Source organism: Vicia villosa, linkage group LG2 (genome assembly GCF_029867415.1).
Source record: "Vicia villosa cultivar HV-30 ecotype Madison, WI linkage group LG2, Vvil1.0, whole genome shotgun sequence".
NCBI lineage: Eukaryota > Viridiplantae > Streptophyta > Magnoliopsida > Fabales > Fabaceae > Vicia > Vicia villosa.
The window spans coordinates 135,125,125-135,146,149 of record NC_081181.1 but is presented as its reverse complement, the minus strand read 5'-3'; the positions used below and the strand labels follow the sequence as shown (position 1 = coordinate 135,146,149).

The 21,025-nt window shown below is 39.9% G+C and overlaps 1 protein-coding gene across 1 annotated transcript; it reads right to left on the bottom strand.

Moving 5' to 3' along the window:
* Positions 1-1,196: 1,196 nt before the first annotated feature.
* On the bottom strand, positions 1,197-2,246 carry LOC131650080 (uncharacterized). The gene has a single exon (XM_058919820.1). It carries the CDS (start codon positions 2,244-2,246, stop codon positions 1,197-1,199), a length of 1,050 nt encoding a protein of 349 aa, XP_058775803.1.
* Between the last annotated feature and the right edge of the window lie 18,779 nt (positions 2,247-21,025).

Below are 21,025 nucleotides of genomic sequence, written 5' to 3'. Positions count from 1 at the left end.
TATATGCCTTGGATGTGCTAAATATATTCTACATGGTTGAGTGCAATTCAACATCAACCCATGCAGAAGCCAACATAAAACTTGAGAAAAATGCAAATGAAGAGTTTCCTGATCTAATTTTATTCAAGCAGATCATATGATCATTGAGATACATATGTTACAGTCGGTCAAATATACTATTTACATTTGAAAACCTAGTATATTTATGAGTGAGCCTAAAGCCTCACACATTTTTGTAACTAAAAGAATTATGAGGTACATAAAAGGAACACTCAACTATAGATTTATATTATGCAACTCCAAATCAGATTGGTATGGATCTAGTTGGCTTCTCACATGCAGAATGGTGTGGAGATAAACAAGATAATAATATCACCTCACTTTACTTGTTCAACTTATACCATTCTCATATTTCACCATGCTTGAAAAAGAATTCAATAGTCGCATTATTTACTTATGAGCCTAATTACATAGCAGACTCACCAGCTTTCTATTAAGCAATTTGGTTAGCTCCAATTTTGAAGGAGTTATAAATAGAAGTTAGTAAGCCTATGATCATATTATTAAACAACAAATTGAAATTGACCTGGCAAGAAATATTTTGTTAGATACCCTCTATTTTTTGAAATCAAAGGAAAAGAAAAATGGTATTCAAGTTGCACAATGCTTCAATAGTTGCATTCTTTACATGTGAGTTTGAGTACATATAAGACTCATTTGTTGTCTGTCAAATAATATGGATAGCCTCATTTTTGAAGGAGCTTAAAATAGAAGTAAGAAAGCCTATGATCATGTTCTTAGACAAAAAATCTACAATTAATTTGAAAAAAAACCATGTTCTACATGGCAGAAGTAGCACATTGAAGAAAGTTTTCATTTTCTTAGAGAACAATTCAACAAGGAGGTGTTGATGGTGATTCATTGCTCAATTGAAAAAATAACGAGAAGACATATTTACTAAAGTTGTCAAGCTCGATACATTTTAAAGGCTTAGAATATATATATATATATATATATATATATATATATATATATATATATATATATATATATATATATATATATATATATATATATATATATTAGAAAGCAAGAGATGATATATATTAAAATAGAGAACAATGTGTTCTCTAATCCAATTACAAGAGGACACGGGAAACCCCTACACAAAAAGGAAAATTACAAACCAACTTCATCTACGAAAGAAAAAACAAAGGCTCCTTAATGAAGTCGTAGAAAGAAAAATTGGAGTGTGTAATTTTCCCACAAAACATCCACTTCCAAACGAGCGACTTTATATTCCAAACGATATCATTTACACTCCACTTGTCCTCCTGAAAGCAAACACCGTTTCTAAGAATCCATAGGGTCCAAGAGGTCGCAAGCCACACCACCCCTAACTTTCCCTCTTTCACTTTCTTTAAGCGAAAGAAACAATACCAATCTAGAAAATTTGACATGCAATCATTATCATTAGTCTCCCCTTTACCCACCCATAAAGCCACCTCCTCCCACACCTTTTTAACCACCGAACAACTAAAAAAGAAGTGCTTCATGGTCTCCTCACAATTGCCACACAAAATACAATTTAAACTATCAAAAGGTATTGACATACCTCTACTCAACAAGAGATCTTTTGTGGGAAGTCTATTGCAGAAAAGCCTCCAACCGAAAGCCTTTATTTTAAAAGGAACCTCCGTCTTCCAAAGTAAGCCGAAAGCCTCATCACTTTTGTTATAAGGCCCAAAGGGGATCCGAAGACGCATATAAAAATCATAACAAGATGCCACCGTGAAAACCTTATCCGCGGACGTTCTCCCAATCCACTCCACCGAATCCTTCTCTTCCTTCCAACCACCGAATTCCTCCAAACGACCCTTCAAAGCGCCATACATTGCTCCGAAAACATCATCCTCCAACATGTCCTCTCTTATCCCTAAATCCCCCCACAACCACCTTTCCTCCTTCCAACCTCCCATCGATGCCACCGAAACTTTCTTCAAACGAGACTTCTCAAAAATATCCGGAAATTCCTCCTTAAGAGGTTTTCCATCCAACCATATAGATTCCCAAAATGGAGTGTTGAACCCATTGTGCACGGAGAATCTACAATTTTCCACAATCGGATCACAAGAAGAAAAAGAGCCTATTTTTACCATATCCTTCCACCAAAACGAACAAGATAGGGAAACTTTGCAACCGCTTCCAAGTTCCAACTCCATAAATGTTTGTAGATAAATCACCATACCGCACTTTTAAGATATTAAATCATAAAGCATTATTCCCTTCAAGAATTCTCCACCTCCACTTGTTAAGGAGAGCCATATTAAACAAGTTAATATTTTTCACCCCTAACCCCCTATCTCATAAGGCAAATTAACATCACTCCACTTCACCCAATGAATTATCCTCTTTTCCTCCACCCCCCCCCCCCCCCCAAAAGAAATTTATTTTGTATACTAGTAAATTTCTTCATCATTAATCTCGACATCTTGTAAAAAGACATGGTAAAAATGGCTAAAGAACTAAGCACGGACTTCAAAAGAGTGATTCTACCTCTCACGTTCAAAAAGCGGTTTGTCCATCCTTCCAAACGATTCTTCATTTTCAACACGAGAGGATTCCAAGTAGCTTCCTTCCTCGGATTGAAACCTATCGGAATGCCAAGAAAATAAAAGTTACTCTCTTCTTTCTTACAAGAAAGGAAGTGAGACACCGCATCCAAGAAATGAAGATTAGCATTAATTCCAATTAATTTGCTTTTATGGAAGTTGATTCCTAGCCCCGACACCAATTCGAAAGCCCGAAGCACCGCTTTCAAGGCCCTAACATGCTTCCAATTACCATCTCCCACAATCAACGTATCATCCGCAAATTGGAGAATGTCAACCCAACAAGCCTCCTTAATAGCAAATCTTTGGAACTCTCCCACTTTGATAGGTTGTTTAACAAGGCCCGTGTTTACGGTGATTTCCGGTAAACAACCGCTAGTCTTCCAAACTATAATAAATATGATTTGGTTACTCGCAGGATCGACTAGATTGATCCTAGGACATAGTCAAACGAAAGGTTTATTGTTATGATTGGATTCATACCTGTTTGTTTTGATTTCGAGAAATTTATGTTCAAATGACTAATCATTCGAGATAATGCTGGTTATATGAGTTAATGTAACTTCGACGCATAAATCGTAATCAGAAAGCATGTAAATTGCGGGAATGTAAATTGCAAGAAAATTAACATGCAAGAATATAAATCGCAAGAATATAAATTGCAGGAAAGTAATGTGCATAAAATCAAATGACTTCGAAAGTAAAAGTTAAACAAGGAAAGTAAATTGCAGGAAACGAAAAGATATTTGATAAAAGTAAATACACATGTATTCAAATTGGTGGTGTCATACGTACTTTTCTCAGCGAACTCTTTCTCTTAACACTTGATACTTGAGCGATATGTGAGTGATTTGTACAAAATGAACACACGAAATCCTATCATTAAGACTCCTATTTATACTAAATTCGACCCTAACGGTCATACAATAATCTAATGCCACGTTATCCATGAGAACTCTGGGGATGCCATCTGTCTATGTGCAGTTTATAGAAACCGTTTCGCAATTCAAACCTTCCCGCTCAAGTTCTTTTCGACATGTGGCTATATAGTTATATTCGAAAATGTTACGGAAACACATTAAGCTTCGGTACTTTATGTAATTTTTCCGCGAAATGTCTAAGTCTTGGTTAAGGTACCTTCCGTGTTAGCGTCGATACTTCTCTCCTTCGCTTCAACTTAGACTTTTTCTTAAAGCATAGCCATCAGTAGCCATTCTTTTAAAATCTTCGAAGATGGTCATCAGAAACCATCACTCTTCGAACTTAAACCTTCGAAGATCAACTTCTTAAACGAAATCTTCAGCTAACAAATTGCCCCCAATAAATGCCTATTTCGACAAACGAGAGAAATGGGCGTTTCTTGCCATGATGGGATTTCGTTTTGCTTTCTTAGAGTTCCGAGATTAATAATTGACGTCATAATCAATTATGACTCTATTTCCAAAACGTCTTGTCGCTTTCAAAAACGTCTCCTCAACAGTTACATTCCCACGTCTTGACCTTACTTTATGATCATTACTCCTATATCCTAGGAATAGAGTTGGTGACTATTCGACCGCCGTTGGATTAAATCAATGCTTGCCGCGTGTCCTTTAGTTTTTACCCAAAAGATTTAAAAGGGTTTCCGTTAAACCTTTAAATACTTAGTCTCTTCCTCTCTTTTCCATTTAGTTCTATTCCTTTAAACTATTTTCAGAAAAGACCGTACTTATTTGCCTCTAAACTTCTTCCTCAAATTAAACATCCTTCAATGGCGTCTTCTTCAAATGTTCTCCAACCAGTTCTGAAGCTTCAGAAACCTATGCAAATGGGGAACCAAGAATACATACCAAATCCAAATACTGCGGAGGAACGCGCCATTTACGTTTCTCAGGTAATCATCCCTTTTGAACTTTCTAGAAAAACTTATGCTTTCATGGGCCCGTTACCAGGAGAAAATAGTTCATCAAATAAATTCTTTCCTGCGTATTATAAGACTAGGCCTCTGGTTAGCAAGATTCAAATAGACGATGAAGGTAATCCAGTCTTAGAGGATTCTAACCCTGCAGAAGGGGCTTCGACTGCGCCTCCCGTAGCTTTAGAGAAAATTAGGTTAGATTACGTAACCAATTTTGTGAAGGTTTTTAGGTCAATCCCTTTAGCAAAAGATCCTGAACTGTACTATTCTTGGTTAGCCAAAGTGGAGAAACAAAAGGCTTCTTTCTGGCAAGAGTTAGGGATTTACGACCTAATTCAATTGTCCAAGACTGGTTTAGAATATAACCAAACTATGTTAGTAGCATCAGTCCATTTCTGGGACGCTTCTCATAATACCTTTCACCTTCCATGTGGAATGATTACTCCAACCCTTTTTGATGTAGCTGCCATCACAGGGCTTCGACCGACTGGCGGAACCTTTGATCCTAATGTCTTGGATGTTGATACCATCAACTTCAACGAAGCTACAGTTACTTACACTGCTTTCATCCAGCAATATCATGATCAGGCAAATGCCACAGTCTCTGACGTAGAGCATATTGCTTTCCTGGCATTATGGCTTTCGAGGTGTGTTTTCTGCTCCAGGTCCATACAAGTAGCGAAAAGATATCTTTGCATGTCTAATCAGTTACATGATGGTAAGAAACTGAACCTGAGCCATTTGATTCTAGGATTTCTTTACGAAAACCTTGGTGAAGCTGTAGTTCTTGTAAAGAATTACACAACAGGATCTCTCCTTTTCGCTGGTCCCTTCTGGTTATTACAACTGTGGCTTAATGCCACCTTCGAAGCTCACCTCCCATTCCGGGGCATCGTCAACGAAGAAGTTCCAGAGATCAAAAATTGATCTGTCGAAGGGACTAGATTGGCCTTGTTAACCCCGAAAGAAGAAACTAGGAAACTTCGTGAACATTTCTTAGCATATGTAATGATGTTTGCTAAACGTTACCAGTTCAGTTCTTCAATGGCTCCATTTGTACGAAGAGTTGTAGGTCCTAAATGGTTTACTCGAGAGTTTCCTGCAACATCTCCGGACCATCAAACTGAATCTTTGGCTATTTGGGAAGCTTTTCTTACCCCGAGGTTATTCTATCACCGCCTCCGACCTTCCAAAGGTCAATGTATCCTCGTTTGCTACCAGCCAAATCTTGTGTCGAGACAATTTGGGTTGGTCCAAGTGAAGCCCAAGTGTCTGTATGACAAAAGGAACCACATGTGCTTCCGTACCTTATACCTAACTGAAGATGAATGTGACACGAAGATAGCCAGATATACTGATGTTTTCACCCTTTCTCCTATCTCTTTCGTACCTTCTTTCTATTCCACTCCAGATTTTCAACAATGGTGGTCAGATTATTATACCACACAGATCTATGATGTCGAAGGCCTTACTCAAGAACTAACTGAAGCTTTTACTGCTGTGCAGGATAAATTCCACAAAGGTACCTCCACTCATATTAAAGAAATCCAAGCTTTTCAAAAGTTCTTTGAAACTATTTGCAGGCCTGATGATCTTAGTCAGACCGTTCGCGAAGCTGCTGTTATTTTACGTGAAAAGTTTTTTGCAAAACTGGATAAGTTGAAATTGCCCCCGTCTGTTCGACCAGAACTACGTTATGAAGTGGCATTTAAACTTAATCCTCCAAAATTCCCTCCACTACCAAGTGCTGATTTTGGTGTGGCTTTAAGTCCTCCTTTCCCAGACTGGTTCGTGTGTGGGAATGCTCTCAAAATTCTTCAAGAGAGTACCAAAAAATGCGCTGAACGAGTGGTCCCGACTAAGCATACCCTGGATACTTTCAAAGGGCATCTCCATATAGATCTTGAACACGTTCGTGTCTTGACTCCAATACCCGAAGGTTTGGGTCTAGTTAATCTTTAGACTGACTCTTCTTTCTCTTATCGAGATCATAATTCCAATCTTTGTTGCAGCTGTTGCTCACAAGAGAAAGGTTAAAGCAACTGTTGCGCAGAAAGATTCTGAGGCCTCGAAGAGCAATAAGCCAAGTGGGAGCGATTCTATTACGACTAACGCGAAACCCACGGTACACACACATTTCATATTCCAACTTGCATGTCTTACGAATAGCGCTTATTTTCCTCCTTTTCATTTTTCAGAGTTCGAAGCCTCCAATGCCTTTGAAGCGAAAAGTTCTTCCAACTACTACTCCATACGTTGCTTCGGATGAGGAAGACAAGTCTCCCCCTCGTACCAGGCAAGGGCATAAAAAGAGACAAAAGGGCACCACACCTGTGGGCAAAGGGAAAGGACCTGGGTCTTCGAAGATCACTTCTTCGAGTGATAAGGTGTCTTCTGAAGAATCGCCTTTAAAAACCACTAGTAATGTTCTCGTGATGGAAAGCCACAATTCAAGTCCAGCCACTAATACAGCTAAGGTATCTAGGTTTTACAACATAATCATTTCTGTAAATTTTATTTCGAATGATTAAGTTAACGTCACCTTATGATTGCAGGATGATATTGGAACAACTACTTCTGATTTCAACTCCTTCAACGCTGCCATTCACCTTGGTAATCTTCAAGGTGAGCAAAAGAAGTCTTTTGCTTATGTCGAATGATTCTCTTGCGACTCTTACACCACAATTAACCATATTTGTTCATTTTTCAGATGTCCCTCAACACACCTCTCATACACTTTCACCAATCCTTGAAGATGCTCCCCCTCTTGCCACTGTCAACACTGTATCCCCTGTTGAAGGAAGCCATTCGACTGATGATTCTCCTCCTACTCGCAAAGACGCAAACATGGGTGAGGAGGACCAATTCTCAGGCGAAGATAATGCAGCTGTACCATCGACTGGGAGCGAAGACACCGTATCTAATCAAGGCGTCGTGGAAGAAACCTCCAAATTGATCGAAACTGACCTCTGTGGGAATTCAAATTTCGAAACTGTAGTTATTCCTGAAACTACTCCAATGCCTGCCCCAATCATACCTACTCCTTCAGAATTGGAGCAACTTAGGCAAACTGATCCTCTCAGTTTTCTTAAAACCATGATGAATATTGATAGTACTTCAACTCTTGTGTCTGAAGCTTCTCCAACTATTCATACCAAGTCTGGAGACAAAGAGGACACCCCCGGCCTCCTTCATCAAATAAAGGAGAATTTCTTCGAAACGAACCTCGTCGAAATCTTAAGTAAGGACTCCACGAGATGTCATGGCTTGAAGCAACTCTTGAAGAAAGTGGATTTACTTCTGGTTTCGAAAGAGGTCTCAGATGTAATTGTACTTCTGGGCTCTTTAATCGACCAACTTCAGTCTAACATTCTTCGACAGAAAGATGTTAATGAGCAGCTTGCTGCAAAAATGGCTTCCCATAGTTCTTCATGGAAAGCTGCCACCGAGGCAACCAACAAGGGTGATGCTCTTAGGTTAGAACGTTTGAAGAACCAAGAAGAATATGATAAGTGTGAGAAAAATATACAATCTTGGAAACAAGAGATCAAGAAACTCGAAGAGAAAATACAGAAAGCTGAATCTCGCCAAGCAACCATTCGACAAACCAATGATCAAGAAATAGCTGAAGTAGCACGACTAGGTATCCAACACTTCGAAGCTGCGCAGAAATTGGTGCCAGAGATCGAAGAGTTAAAGAAGCAACGAGCTCTGCTTGAGCTTCGTATGTCTTCCTGGGAGGCTCAGTATTCGAAGATCAAAGATAGCCTTCCTAGGGATTTCAGTTAATTTTCTTCGAACTTTGTATAACTTTTGTGGCGTAAATCCCTTTGTTTGTAATCGCTCAATTTCAGAATATATGTATGAAAAACTCGTCTTTTCACCTTTCGCTCTGAGCTGACCAATGATAATGTTTGGCAATACTTTAAAATATTATCAATATATTTCTTTTTATGCCACAGTAACCTTAATGAATGCCTCACGTGGCTCGATTGCCCTTCGCAGCCCTAGACTTGACGTTTCTCCTCCCCTTAGCCGTAATCATCATTATTTGCTTACGTCATTTCCTCTTCAAACGTCTCTTTAAGACGTGCGTGCATCAGTTTTATGATTACGTTCCAACTTCCAAGGGCGGGAAACGGCGGTGACCATAACTTCTCTCTGGAAACACCAAACGCAGTCTAATCAATCATTAAAACTGAAACGTTTCCTTATCGCTCCTTTTAACTATATAAAGGGTTAGTGTTCCATTCTTTTCTTCACGCTTTTTTCAAACTTTCACTTCAAAACTCTTTTCTTTTCTCTCGTGCTCTTTTCAACCACAATCTGTTTCAACCTTTAGCATGGCACTCAACAGCAACCTAACCTACGCTAACATTAGAACTCTTATTAAAAAGGAGTTCAAACCCTGCCCAGAAGAATTCAGCAGGCATCACATCAGCCTTCGTGCTCTTTTCCACAATCAGGGAATGGGATTTTACCCAACAATCTTAGAAGGGAATGTTTATCCCAAAATGCTTGCTGATTTCTGGATGTTTGCGTACCTACGTATTGATCCTGAAGGAAGAACTATTATAGTTTCTGAAATTCGAGGGGCTAAAGTTTCTATCACGCCCTCCACCATCTCTGATTTGTTGCGCTGCAGCAACACTGGAGCAACCTTTGATGATAACAGTTTCACCATGACCACTTCTGTCTTACTGAAGGGTCTCATGGAGAATGATCCCTATAGCGCCAAAGTCATCAGGATTTGGCATCAACTTCTAGTGGGTAACTTTTACCCACGAAGCTGTGATGAGAACAGCATTATGGTGGAGGACTTGGAGTTCATCTCTTGTGCTTTGCGAGGGGTGAAGATCAACTTTCCTTTGTTGATCTTCAAACGACTCGTGGAAACTATTGCTTTAACTTCCTCTCGAGAGGGTTCGGTAAGTTGCCTTCCTTTTGGGAGGTTTTTATCCTACTTATTCCTCAAGAGAGGTGTAGTGCGAAGGATGCGAGACTTGGGGCGCATGAACATGTTCGAAGCAGAGGGTCTTCACATGCTGTCTTTGGAAGACTTAGAACACAGGGTCAACTAAAGGGTAGATCCTTTTTAGGTTTTTACTGCTTCGTTTTTTTTTGTAATTTTTTGCTGCTCCATATGTATCAAAGTCACATTGTACCTCCCTTTAAAATTAATGAAGATCTTCTGCCGTATTTTTATTTATGCATGTTTTCTGGTCACAGAGCCATTTTGGTGCGAAACTAACCATTTTGGCTTACGTAGTATTACTCAAATGTCTACGTTTTTGCAATCTTTACTTCATGCATGCTTGGTTTGTATCTCTTTAGATACTTCCCATTTACTCTTAAGATCTTACGATCTTCTGCTAATTCTTCTATCTCGTAAGCATTATTTGAGAATACTTTCAAGATTCGAAAGGGACCTTCCCAGTGTGGGGACCATTTCCCCAAAGCTTGGTTCTTTCGATCTATAGGTAAAATAACTTTCCAAACTAGATCATTATTAATAAATGTTTTACCTTTCACCTTTTTATTGTATGCTCTGGACACCCTTTCTTTCCGTCTCTTTATCATCTCCAAAGCTCGAAGTCTGTCTTCGTCCAAGTCGACTAATTCATTCATCATCAGTTCCTAGTACATGTTAGGGGGAATTTCTGCTTGTCTTTGTATCCGGACTGATTGCAAGTATATTTCAACTGGGAGTACCACATTGTGTCCAAATGTCAGTTGAAAAGGGGTAGTATTCGTAGCTTCTTTCGGAGATGTTCGACAAGCCCAAAGTGCTTGGTCCAAAGTTCTGTGCCAACTTTTAGGTTTTTTCCCTACATGCTTCTTTATGAGACCAATTATTATTTTGTTCGCTGCTTCGACTTGTCCATTTGCCTGAGCATAGTAAGGTGTAGAAGTAAACAATTTGAAGCCTATCACTTTGGCGAAATCTTGCATTTTTCGCCCGGTGAACACTGATCCTTGATCTGTAGTTATACTTTATGGGATCCCGAATCTGTATATAATATGTTTTTGAATGAACTCGATCACAGCTTTTTGATCAACGTTCGCGAGTGGTATAGCTTCGACCCATTTTGTAAAATAGTCGATTCCCACTAAAATATACCTCTGACCTCTAGATGACTTGGGGTGAATTTCTCCAATTAGGTCCAACGCCCATCCTCTAAAGGGCCAAGGCTTTATTATTGAACTTAGTTCATTTGCGGGAGCATGTTGAATACCTGCATGTTCTTGACATTCTTGACACCCTTTGGCAAATTCTATGCAGTCTTTTAACATGGAAGGCCAATACATTCCGTATCGAAATAGAAGCCATTTCATTTTGTGCCCCGCTTGGTGGGCACCACATGCTCCGTTATGCACGCTCGAGAGAGCTAAGTAAGCTTCTGCTTCACCCAAACATTTTAGCAGTACTCCTTCAGGAGTCTTTTTGAACAACTCATTTCCTATCAGAAAGTATGATAAGGCTCGATATTTTACTTTCCTATCCGTGTCTGACGAAGGGTCCTTCAAATAATTCACAATTGGACTTCTCCAGTCTGTGTCTGCCAACGAGTCTATGTTCAAAACTTCGAATTCCTCTTTGTTAGCAAACCCTATTTGTGAGTTTTCCAGATCACTTGGAGAAAGTTTCGTAGCCATTGCTCTGCCTCTTACCTGGATCAATTCCTCGAATTTTCTTTTCGATACCCTGTACCCTGAGGCTAGTTGTGCCAAATCGTTTGCTTCCTGGTTCTGCAATCTTGGGACATGGTTCAGATCCACATATTCGAATTTTTTAAGCAACCTATTTGCTATAACAAAGTACATGATCAAATTTTCTTTGATGCACTTGTACTCTTTCGTTAGTTGTTTAATCACTAATTCGGAGTCTCCTTTAATTTTGACTCTGGTTGCCCCCAATTCTAACAAAGCTTCAAGTTCGGCTATCAATGCTTCGTATTCAGCTTCATTATTGGAACATAGAGGGCCTTCGATTCTATACTTGAGCTTTGTTGGAATTCCTTCAGGAGAAATTAGCAATATTCCAACGCCAGTTCCTTCTTTGTGAGCTGAATCATCAAAGTATAACTTCCAAGGTGGCAGTTCCACGTATTGCTGAGAATTTTCTTCTATTGCATGATCAACAATGAAGTCTGCCACAATTTGCCCCTTCATTGCCTTAAGGGGTTGAAATGTTAAAGAGTACTCAGTTAAGGCCAAAGCCCATTTGCCAATTCGACTATGTAATATTGGCTTCGATAACATATGTTTAATAACATCACAATGGGACGAAACATAAACATCAACTGGCTTTATATAATACTTGAGTTTAATACATGAGAAATATAAACAAAGGCAGAGTTTTTCTATTACACTATACCTAGTCTCTGCATCATTGAGTACTCTACTTAGGTAATAGATGGCTCTTTCGATGCCATTTTCATCCTCCTGAGCTAACATGCTACCTATTGTTTTATCCGAAGCTGAGATGTACAAGCGCATGTGCTTCTTTCCATTCGGAGGAGCCAATATTGGAGGATGCATCAAGTATTGCTTGATCTTTTCGAAAGCTTCTTGATGTTCAGCTAGCCATTCAAACTTGCCTTGCTTGAGTCGAAGAAAAGGTGAGAAGGCTTGGGTGCGTCCACTTAAATTGGAGATGAATCTTCTCAAAAAGTTTATCTTCCCCAATAAGGACTGCAGTTGCTTCTTCGTGGAGGGAGGCTTCGCTTCCATAATGGCCTTTGTTTTATTCTGGTTAATTTCTATCCCCTTCTTGTGAACCAAAAAACCTAGGAAGTCTCCCGCCTGCACAAAGAAAGCACATTTAAGGGGATTCATCTTCAAGCCATGTTTTCGTATTCTCTCGAATGATTGGCTCAGATGATCTAGATGATTGGAATCTGATACAGATTTTACCACAATATCATCTATGTATACCTGCATAAATGTTTCTATAAAGTCATGAAATATAGAATTCATTGCTCTCTGATATGTTGCCCCAGCATTCTTTAGGCCGAAAGGCATTAGTACCCATTCGTATGTACCTATTGCCACTGGGCAACGAAAAGCTGTTTTAGATACATCTTCTTCTGCAATGAAAATCTGGTTATATCCAGAGTATCCATCTAACATACTCAGATACTCGAAACCTGCGGCTGAATCTATCAGCATTTCTGCCACAGGCATAGGATATTCATCCTTAGGTGTTGCTGCGTTTAGATCACGAAAATCTATGCATACTCTTAAAGAACCATTCTTTTTAATAACCGGCACAATATTAGCAATCCATTCAACATACCTCGTGGTCTGGATGAACTTGCAGCGCATGAGTCTTTCTACCTCTGCCTTGATCTTCGAATGGATCTCGGGTGCAAACCTTCTTGGAGTTTGCTTAATCGGCTTTTTCCCTTCTTTGATTGGCAACTTTAGTTCGACTAAGTCTCGTGCCAAACCAGGCATTTCGTCGTAATCCCACGCAAAACAATCTTTGTTTTCTTTCAGCAAAGTAATGACTTTAGATTTTAGAGTTGGTTCCAGTTTTGCACTAACATACGTTATCCTCTTCCGATCTCCTTCCCCAAGATTTACTTCTTCAAGTGGATCTTGGGCTAACATTTTAATATTCGAGGCCATAGGGTCTTTCTCGAATCCCAGAGGCTCTTCGTCGTATATTGCGTCCAGCTTTTGGGTAAGTTCTTCCTCTGTGGTGTTTGCCATTCGAACTGGATCTTCAAAAGATTGAGAGGACACATGTAACCTTGAATTTGATATCTCCTTATTTTCTAAAACCGAATTTACCGTCATGTTTGATAACTCGGCTTCGAGAGCCGTGTTTCTTTTGTTCTCGGCTATATAAGCCGAAATCTTCTCAAAGAAGGAGGACTCAGACATCATCAACATCGTCGTCCCAGCCTGTTGGCCGTATTGTTGGATAATTCTCATTTGATGCGACATCCTCTGGACCGTCCATTATCTCTCTATTCCACTGGAAACCATTTGGGTGTAAAGATAGATAGTATAATGCGTTCTTGTTTGGAGTGTATATATCTTCCGCAGCATGGCAAGGTCCTATATTTCCCAGGTTCCTGTCGAAGCTGGTTTTGTTGACTTGATTAACTTCAGCCATATAATAACTCTGGACTCCTTCGATGTTCTCCACTATAAAGACTAGTTTGGTGCATAGTTGAAGGCACCGCAGCAACTCCGTGGATCCATTCCCTTCCTAACAAGAGATTATAATTTGCTTTTGCTGGTATCACCATGAACATAGTTGGTCTGGTAACAGAACCCACAGTTAAATTTACTTGAACAACTCCCATAGTCTGCCCAATTTTGCCTTCGTAGTTTGACAAAACCATGTTATGAGGCCTTATATCTGTGTCAAACATATCAATTCTCTTCAACATGTATTGGGGCATTAGATTCACTGCCGCCCCTCTATCTACCAAAACTTTGTTAATACCAACGTTCTCAATCTTAGCCTCTATATAGAGTGGTTTCAGATGATTTCGCATGCCTTCGTCAGGCCTTTCGAAGAAAGCATTCTGCTCCTCAACTGTTCCGTTGTTTAGCACGTAGTAACACACAAGTCTGTGTTTTGTCATCTCTTCGACGTCAGTTTCTTCACACTCCTCAACTTCAGTTTCTTGATTGAATTCGTGAGGGAGGACTGACACCACGTTGCATATCAAGTTGAGAGATGATACTCCATCTGAATCGAAATCATTTGTCATTCTATCTTCTTCCTTCCAAGAATTGGAACGCATCTTTTCTTCTTCTTCTAAAATATTTTCATCTTCGAAGAGTCTGCGTTCTACCGGAGGTTTGCTTGCCTTTGCCCCCTGGTGTTGGACTTGGTTGCTGCTAGACTCTCCAATCTCCCTTGGCTTGTATTCTCCTTGGGCCTTCTTCATTCTCTGGTGTCGTCTCCATTGGGATCTGGACATAGGATTTCTACCTTTGTAATTCTCAAGCCTATACATCTCTCCATTTGAGGTCTGAAATTGCTTCCTATAGGCCATTGTAGTTCTTCCTCCTTGGTCCCAACTTCTCCACTTATTGGTTCTTGCGCCAGCTTGCACCCATCTGTCCTTAGGTGTATCTGCAGGGACTCTGAATGTGACCCTTCGTGCCTTAGGGTGAGGACTGTCAGGCCTCTTATATGAAGTTCGATTGTCGAACGTATATATATCAGGACGGAGACCTTGGGTTTCTCGATTCATGATAAAATAACTCCTTTCGAGGGAACGCGCTAGGAGTTCATCATACACTGCTCCGCACCTGGGACATAACACCACTTCTGTATTTGCTTTGTGGCATCTGACTAAGAAACTCACCAAACTTTCCGCAATTCTTGGGTATATCTTTAGCAGTAGGTTTCCGCCTCTCCAAGGCTGCTCCAATCTCTCTCTCAGGGTCCTCTCGAAGTTAGCTTGGATTCTTCGATTCAGCATTATAGAGCATCTTGGGCACATCAGCATTTTTCCTCCATTCTTCTCGTGGCAATCCCAAAGGTAATCTTTCAAAGTTTCGCCCTTTGGTGGAATGTCCACATTTCCCTGTTGCCTTGTCAGCCATTTCTCCAGCTCTTCGATTTCAGACAAAGGTCGTCTAGCATTTACCATGTTGACAACTGCTGGAGGGGCTTCAGAAATTTGTATCTGCTGAAGTTTCATCCTGAGGTCTTCAGTGGCCTCGCTAGTTTTTTCCTCCAGATTGTCGGTCATTTCTGGGTCGAGGGATTCTTCAACATCAGTATTGAAGACCGCATCACCATTTAGGCTTTCAGTAACCTGCTTTCCCTTTGACATCATTTCTGGTTCAGCAAATTCGACTTCAGACACTTCCACCATGTTGATGTCACATGGCTTACACAGGTTGGTGTCAGCAATGTTCAGGGTAGGGGTGTTCGCGGTGCGGTTTGGGCGGTTTTGACGAAAAAAATCATCCGAACCGCAAGAGAAAAAATAGTGCGGTTTGGTTTGGTTCGGTTGGCTTTTAAAAAAAATCCGAACCAAACCAAACCAAATCAATGCGGTTTGGTTCGGTTCGGTTGGTTCGGTTTTTACAAATATTTTATTGAGCCATACATACACATATAGATAACAACATAATTTTGTATTTAGACATTCATACACTATCAAATAACAACAAAACTCGTCATATTTTGACAACAATTTTCCATTTAATATGTAAAAATTAAATTAGACAAAAGTGAAATATTAAACATAAAATAATATCATAAAATAATAAAAAATTATTATAATGAAACAAAAACTAGAAGAGACGAAAGATTAGTGAAGGTGAAAAAAGAAAAAAAAAAGTGTTGAGAGATTAGATAAGAAGTTGTGCGATAAAAACGAAACTGAAATACGAAACATTTACATAAAAATGAGAAGGTGAAAAAGAAAGAATATAAGAGAGTAGAGATTATAGAAGAAGAGGGAAGATGTATGTGGCAAAGAAGGTGAGATAATGTTATTAGGGATTTGAGAAGATCGGGACTGAAATTATTTGTATAAGGATGAGAAAATTGTTCGTAATCATAAGAGTAATGTATAATATGTTTAAGTTTGGGTTGGATGTGAGTTAAGTAAATTTTAGGTTGTAACATAATGCGGTTTGATTCGGTTTGGTTTGGTTTACAAAATACAAACCGCAAACCGAACCGAACCGTGCGGTTTTGTTAAAAAATGACCCAAACTAATCCGAACCAAATGCGGTTTTTTGCGGTTTCGGTTTGGTTTGGTTTGGATTGCGGTTTTCTATTGGGTTGGTTTGGTTTTGAGCACCCCTAGTTCAGGGGGTTGGTATCGACCTTCATATGACTTTTGGTCTTGTCAGCGAATTTCAAACGACCATCCTTGATAGCATTCTGAATTAGATCCCTGAAAAGAAAACATTGTGAGGTTTTATGGCCTAAAAAACCATGATATTTACAAAAGCCTCGCTTCTTCCGTTGTTCTAACGGAGGAATTTTAGAGTTAGGAGGCACTATCATTTGGCCATCTTTTACTAATAAATCGAATATTTCGTCACATTTGGTGACATCGAATGTATAGGTTTTCTTAGGAAATCTATCGTTTTTATCATTTTCTACTGGATTTTTTCCGTTGGCAGGGGTAAGTAATTTGCAAGCATAAGGCGGTGCTTCTTTTAATTCAGCTAGATCTATTTCGACCTCCTCTATGCTATATGAGTCATCGAAGGTTTCGCTATCAGTGTCTTCGACTTCAACATAAGATACTCTTTCTTTCTTGTAACTCTTGTTCACTTTAGCCTTTTCTGCTTTCAGTCGTTCGACCTGTCGAACCCTATCTGCCAATTGGGCCATATCTCTTAAATATTGGGTATCTAATTTCTTTCTAATCGAATAGTCTAAACCACCAGCGGCTATTTCGACTAATTCGTGCTCTGGGATGACTGTGAAACATCTTGATTTCAACAGACGGAACCTGTTTAGGTAATCATCAATAGGCTCTGTGAATTTCCTTTTAATGCTAGCCAATTCCTTCAAACTTATCTTTGTTTGACCCATGTAAAATTGTTCGTGGAACAATCTTTCCAATTGTGTCCATGTATCTATGGAGTTTGGGGTAAAGTAGTAAACTAAATGAAGGCATTTTTCGTTAATGAACTAGGAAAATACTTGATCCTTAGATCTTCGTTCCCTGCTAACGTTCCTGCCTCTGTTAAATATCTGGCTATATGTTCCACCGTCGATTCGCTAGTATCCCCTGCAAATTTGGTAAACTTGGGTACCTTAATACCTCTTGGCAATTCACTTTGCATGATGTATTCAGGTATGGGAGATGTGTAATTTGGACGTCGAAATCCAGTATTAAAGCCGTTATTAGCCATTATTCTTTCTATCATGGCAGTAAGATTATTTTCTGTTGCCAGATCATTTCTCCTGACTCTGTGGACAACTTCGTCAGGATGTTCGTCTCTCCCTACCATAACTAGTCTGGGCTGTTGTCGAGGAACAGCTTGTTGGCCAGTATCAGTCGTTTCGATTTGAGTTCCCAGTTCGACCGCTGGATTCTGTGCGACTGGATTTGGCCTTGGTGGGGGTACTATGTTTCTGATTTGTTCGACAATTGGATCCTCTTCTTGGTAGGCTGACTGGTTATTCCTTCGTCTATTTTGTGGGACTCCTAAAAAATCTGCCATTCGTCCCAATTGCGATGATAATCTCTGGTATGTTTCTGCACTATCCTGGCTAGACCTAGTAATGCTTGCTACTATTGGATTAAAGATTGTTCCTAATTCTCTAGCAAGGAGTCCTACCATATCCTGGTTACTTGCATCCATTTCTTGTCGAAATGCTGCTTGAGTATTTGTGGTCATAGGGGGAATCTGAGCCGACAAACCAGTATTGTGTGCACTTCGACCTACTGAACCCATGTTTGGTGAAAACACCGTTGTGTTGGCTGCGGTGTATGTAGGCCCTGTTCCTCGTAATCCTGCCATGTACGAATATGGCATCCCGTATGGCATATTTTGCCTCAAACCATCTACAGCGAATGATGGTCCTGGGGTAGATAAATAATTTGCAGCGTTCGTCGATACGGGTGGTATCTCGCCTGTGCTTGCAAACGGAGGAGCGGTAGTTGATACTGAAATTGGGATAGTCCCAGTTGATGTGGAAGTATTTTCAATCATGGCTTGCGAACTAGCCGCTGGTTCAGATCTTGTCACAACCGGTATGGCCTGTGCTCCTTGAGTGGAAGTCGAAACATTCGGCGCATTTGGCGCTACTGTTCCTGATCCTTGTGGGGGATTTTCTTCGCCCCCTGCACTGGCCGCTACGACCATTTTCTTGTTGTACCTTCGTTTAGGAACTGGATTTGCACTGTTGGTTAATTTACCGTTCCTAAGGTTCATACAAGGTCTTGACAATTTCTAGACAAAACAAAACAATCGATTAATAACACTTAGTTTGACACTGTCCCACTGGGCGTGCCAATTTGTTTACGGTGATTTCCGGTAAACAACCGCTAGTCTTCCAAACTATAATAAATATGATTTGGTTACTCGCAGGATCGACTAGATTGATCCTAGGACATAGTCAAACGAAAGGTTTATTGATATGATTGGATTCATACCTGTTTGTTTTGATTTCGAGAAATTTATGTTCAAATGACTAATCATTCGAGATAATGCTGGTTATATGAGTTAGTGTAACTTCGACGCATAAATCGTAATCAGAAAGCATGTAAATTGCGGGAATGTAAATTGCAAGAAAATTAACATGCAAGAATATAAATTGCAGGAAAGTAATGTGCATAAAATCAAATGACTTCGAAAGTAAAAGTTAAACAAGGAAAGTAAATTGCAGGAAACGAAAAGATATTTGATAAAAGTAAATACACATGTATTCAAATTGGTGGTGTCATACGTACATTTCTCAGCGAACTCTTTCTCTTAACACTTGATACTTGAGCGATATGTGAGTGATTTGTACAAAATGAACACACGAAATCCTATCATTAAGACTCCTATTTATACTAAATTCGACCCTAACGGTCATACAATAATCTAATGCCACGTTATCCATGAGAACTCTGGGGATGCCATCTGTCTATGTGCAGTTTATAGAAACCGTTTCGCAATTCAAACCTTCCCGCTCAAGTTCTTTTCGACATGTGGCTATATAGTTATATTCGAAAATGTTACGGAAACACATTAAGCTTCAGTACTTTATGTAATTTTTCCGCGAAATGTCTAAGTCTTGGTTAAGGTACCTTCCGTGTTAGCGTCGATACTTCTCTCCTTCGCTTCAACTTAGACTTTTTCTTAAAGCATAGCCATCAGTAGCCATTCTTTTAAAATCTTCGAAGATGGTCATCAGAAACCATCACTCTTCGAACTTAAACCTTCGAAGATCAACTTCTTAAACGAAATCTCCAGCTAACAGCCCGTTAAAGCTTATAAAAAAAAAAACAAGGCCCGTTAAACCTTCCGTCACTAGAACAAAAAGAAACGGAGAAAGAGGATCTCCTTGTCTCAAACCCTTGTGAACAATAAACTCCTTCGTGGGACTTCCATTAACAAGCACTGACATCTTTCTATTGAAAATCAACAATTCCATCCAACTTATCCATCTAGCACCAAAATCCATCCTTTTAAGCATATACCTTAAAAAACTCCAACTAACCTTATCATAGGCCTTCTCAAAATCCACTTTAAAAAGCATACAATTTTTTCCTTCTTTTCTAGCATAATCCACTACCTCATTCGCCACTAGGACACCATCCAACAATTATCTCCCGGGAACGAAGGCACTTTGAGAAGGAAAGATGATAGAGTTAAGCACACCTTTTAATCTTCCCGCCAAAAGTTTAGTCACCACCTTATACAAGCAACCAACCAAACAAATTGGCCTATAATCATCCAAAGACAAAGGATTTTTACATTTAGGAATAAGGGTTAAAAAAGATGACACAATCGCCTTTGAAATGGTTCTTCCTTCAAAAAAAAAGAATTAAAGAAATTAATAAAGTCATCTTTTATACTGTGCCAACACTTCTTTAAAAAGAGGAAAGAAAACCCATCCGGCCCCGGACTTTTAGCCACTCCACAATCCCAAACCGCCTATTTAATTTCACTTTCCGAAAAAGGTTTTTCAAGCCCCGAAGCTTCTTCCGCACTAATGTCCTTGAAATGAATACCATCCAACGTCGGTCTAACATCTTCCTCTTCGAAGAACTTCTTCTCAAAGTGATTAAAAACCGCTTGTTGCACTTCCTCCACCGATTCCGCCACTCCCCCCGAATAAATAATCGGCCCAATATGATTAATCCTTCTTCTTTGTTTCATAACTTTGTGAAAGAAGCCACTATTCGAATCTCCCTCTTTAAGCCAATTCACTCTAGATTTTTGAAGAAGCATATTTTTCTTCTTTGCTTAGAATATGTGTGTGTGTGTGTGTGTGTGTGTGTGTGTGTGTGTGTGTGTGTGTGTGTGTGTGTGTGTGTGTGTGTGTGTGTGTGTGTGTGTGTGTGTGTGTGTGTGTGTGTGTGTGTGTGTGTGTGTGTGTGTGTGTGTGTGTGTGTGTGTGTGTGTGTGTGTGTGTGTGTGTGTGTGTGTGTGTGTGTGTGTGTGTGTGTGTGTGTGTGTGTGTGTGTGTGTGTGTGTGTGTGTGTGTGTGTGTGTGTGTGTGTGTGTGTGTGTGTGTGTGTGTGTGTGTGTGTGTGTGTGTGTGTGTGTGTGTGTGTGTGTGTGTGTGTGTGTGTGTGTGTGTGTGTGTGTGTGTGTGTGTGTGTGTGTGTGTGTGTGTGTGTGTGTGTGTGTGTGTGTGTGTGTGTGTGTGTGTGTGTGTGTGTGTGTGTGTGTGTGTGTGTGTGTGTGTGTGTGTGTGTGTGTGTGTGTGTGTGTGTGTGTGTGTGTGTGTGTGTGTGTGTGTGTGTGTGTGTGTGTGTGTGTGTGTGTGTGTGTGTGTGTGTGTGTGTGTGTGTGTGTGTGTGTGTGTGTGTGTGTGTGTGTGTGTGTGTGTGTGTGTGTGTGTGTGTGT

Excerpts from the sequence above, each read along its gene's own strand:
- LOC131650080 (XM_058919820.1), bottom strand. The coding sequence starts at position 2,246 with ATGGTGATTTATCTACAAACATTTATGGAGTTGGAACTTGGAAGCGGT.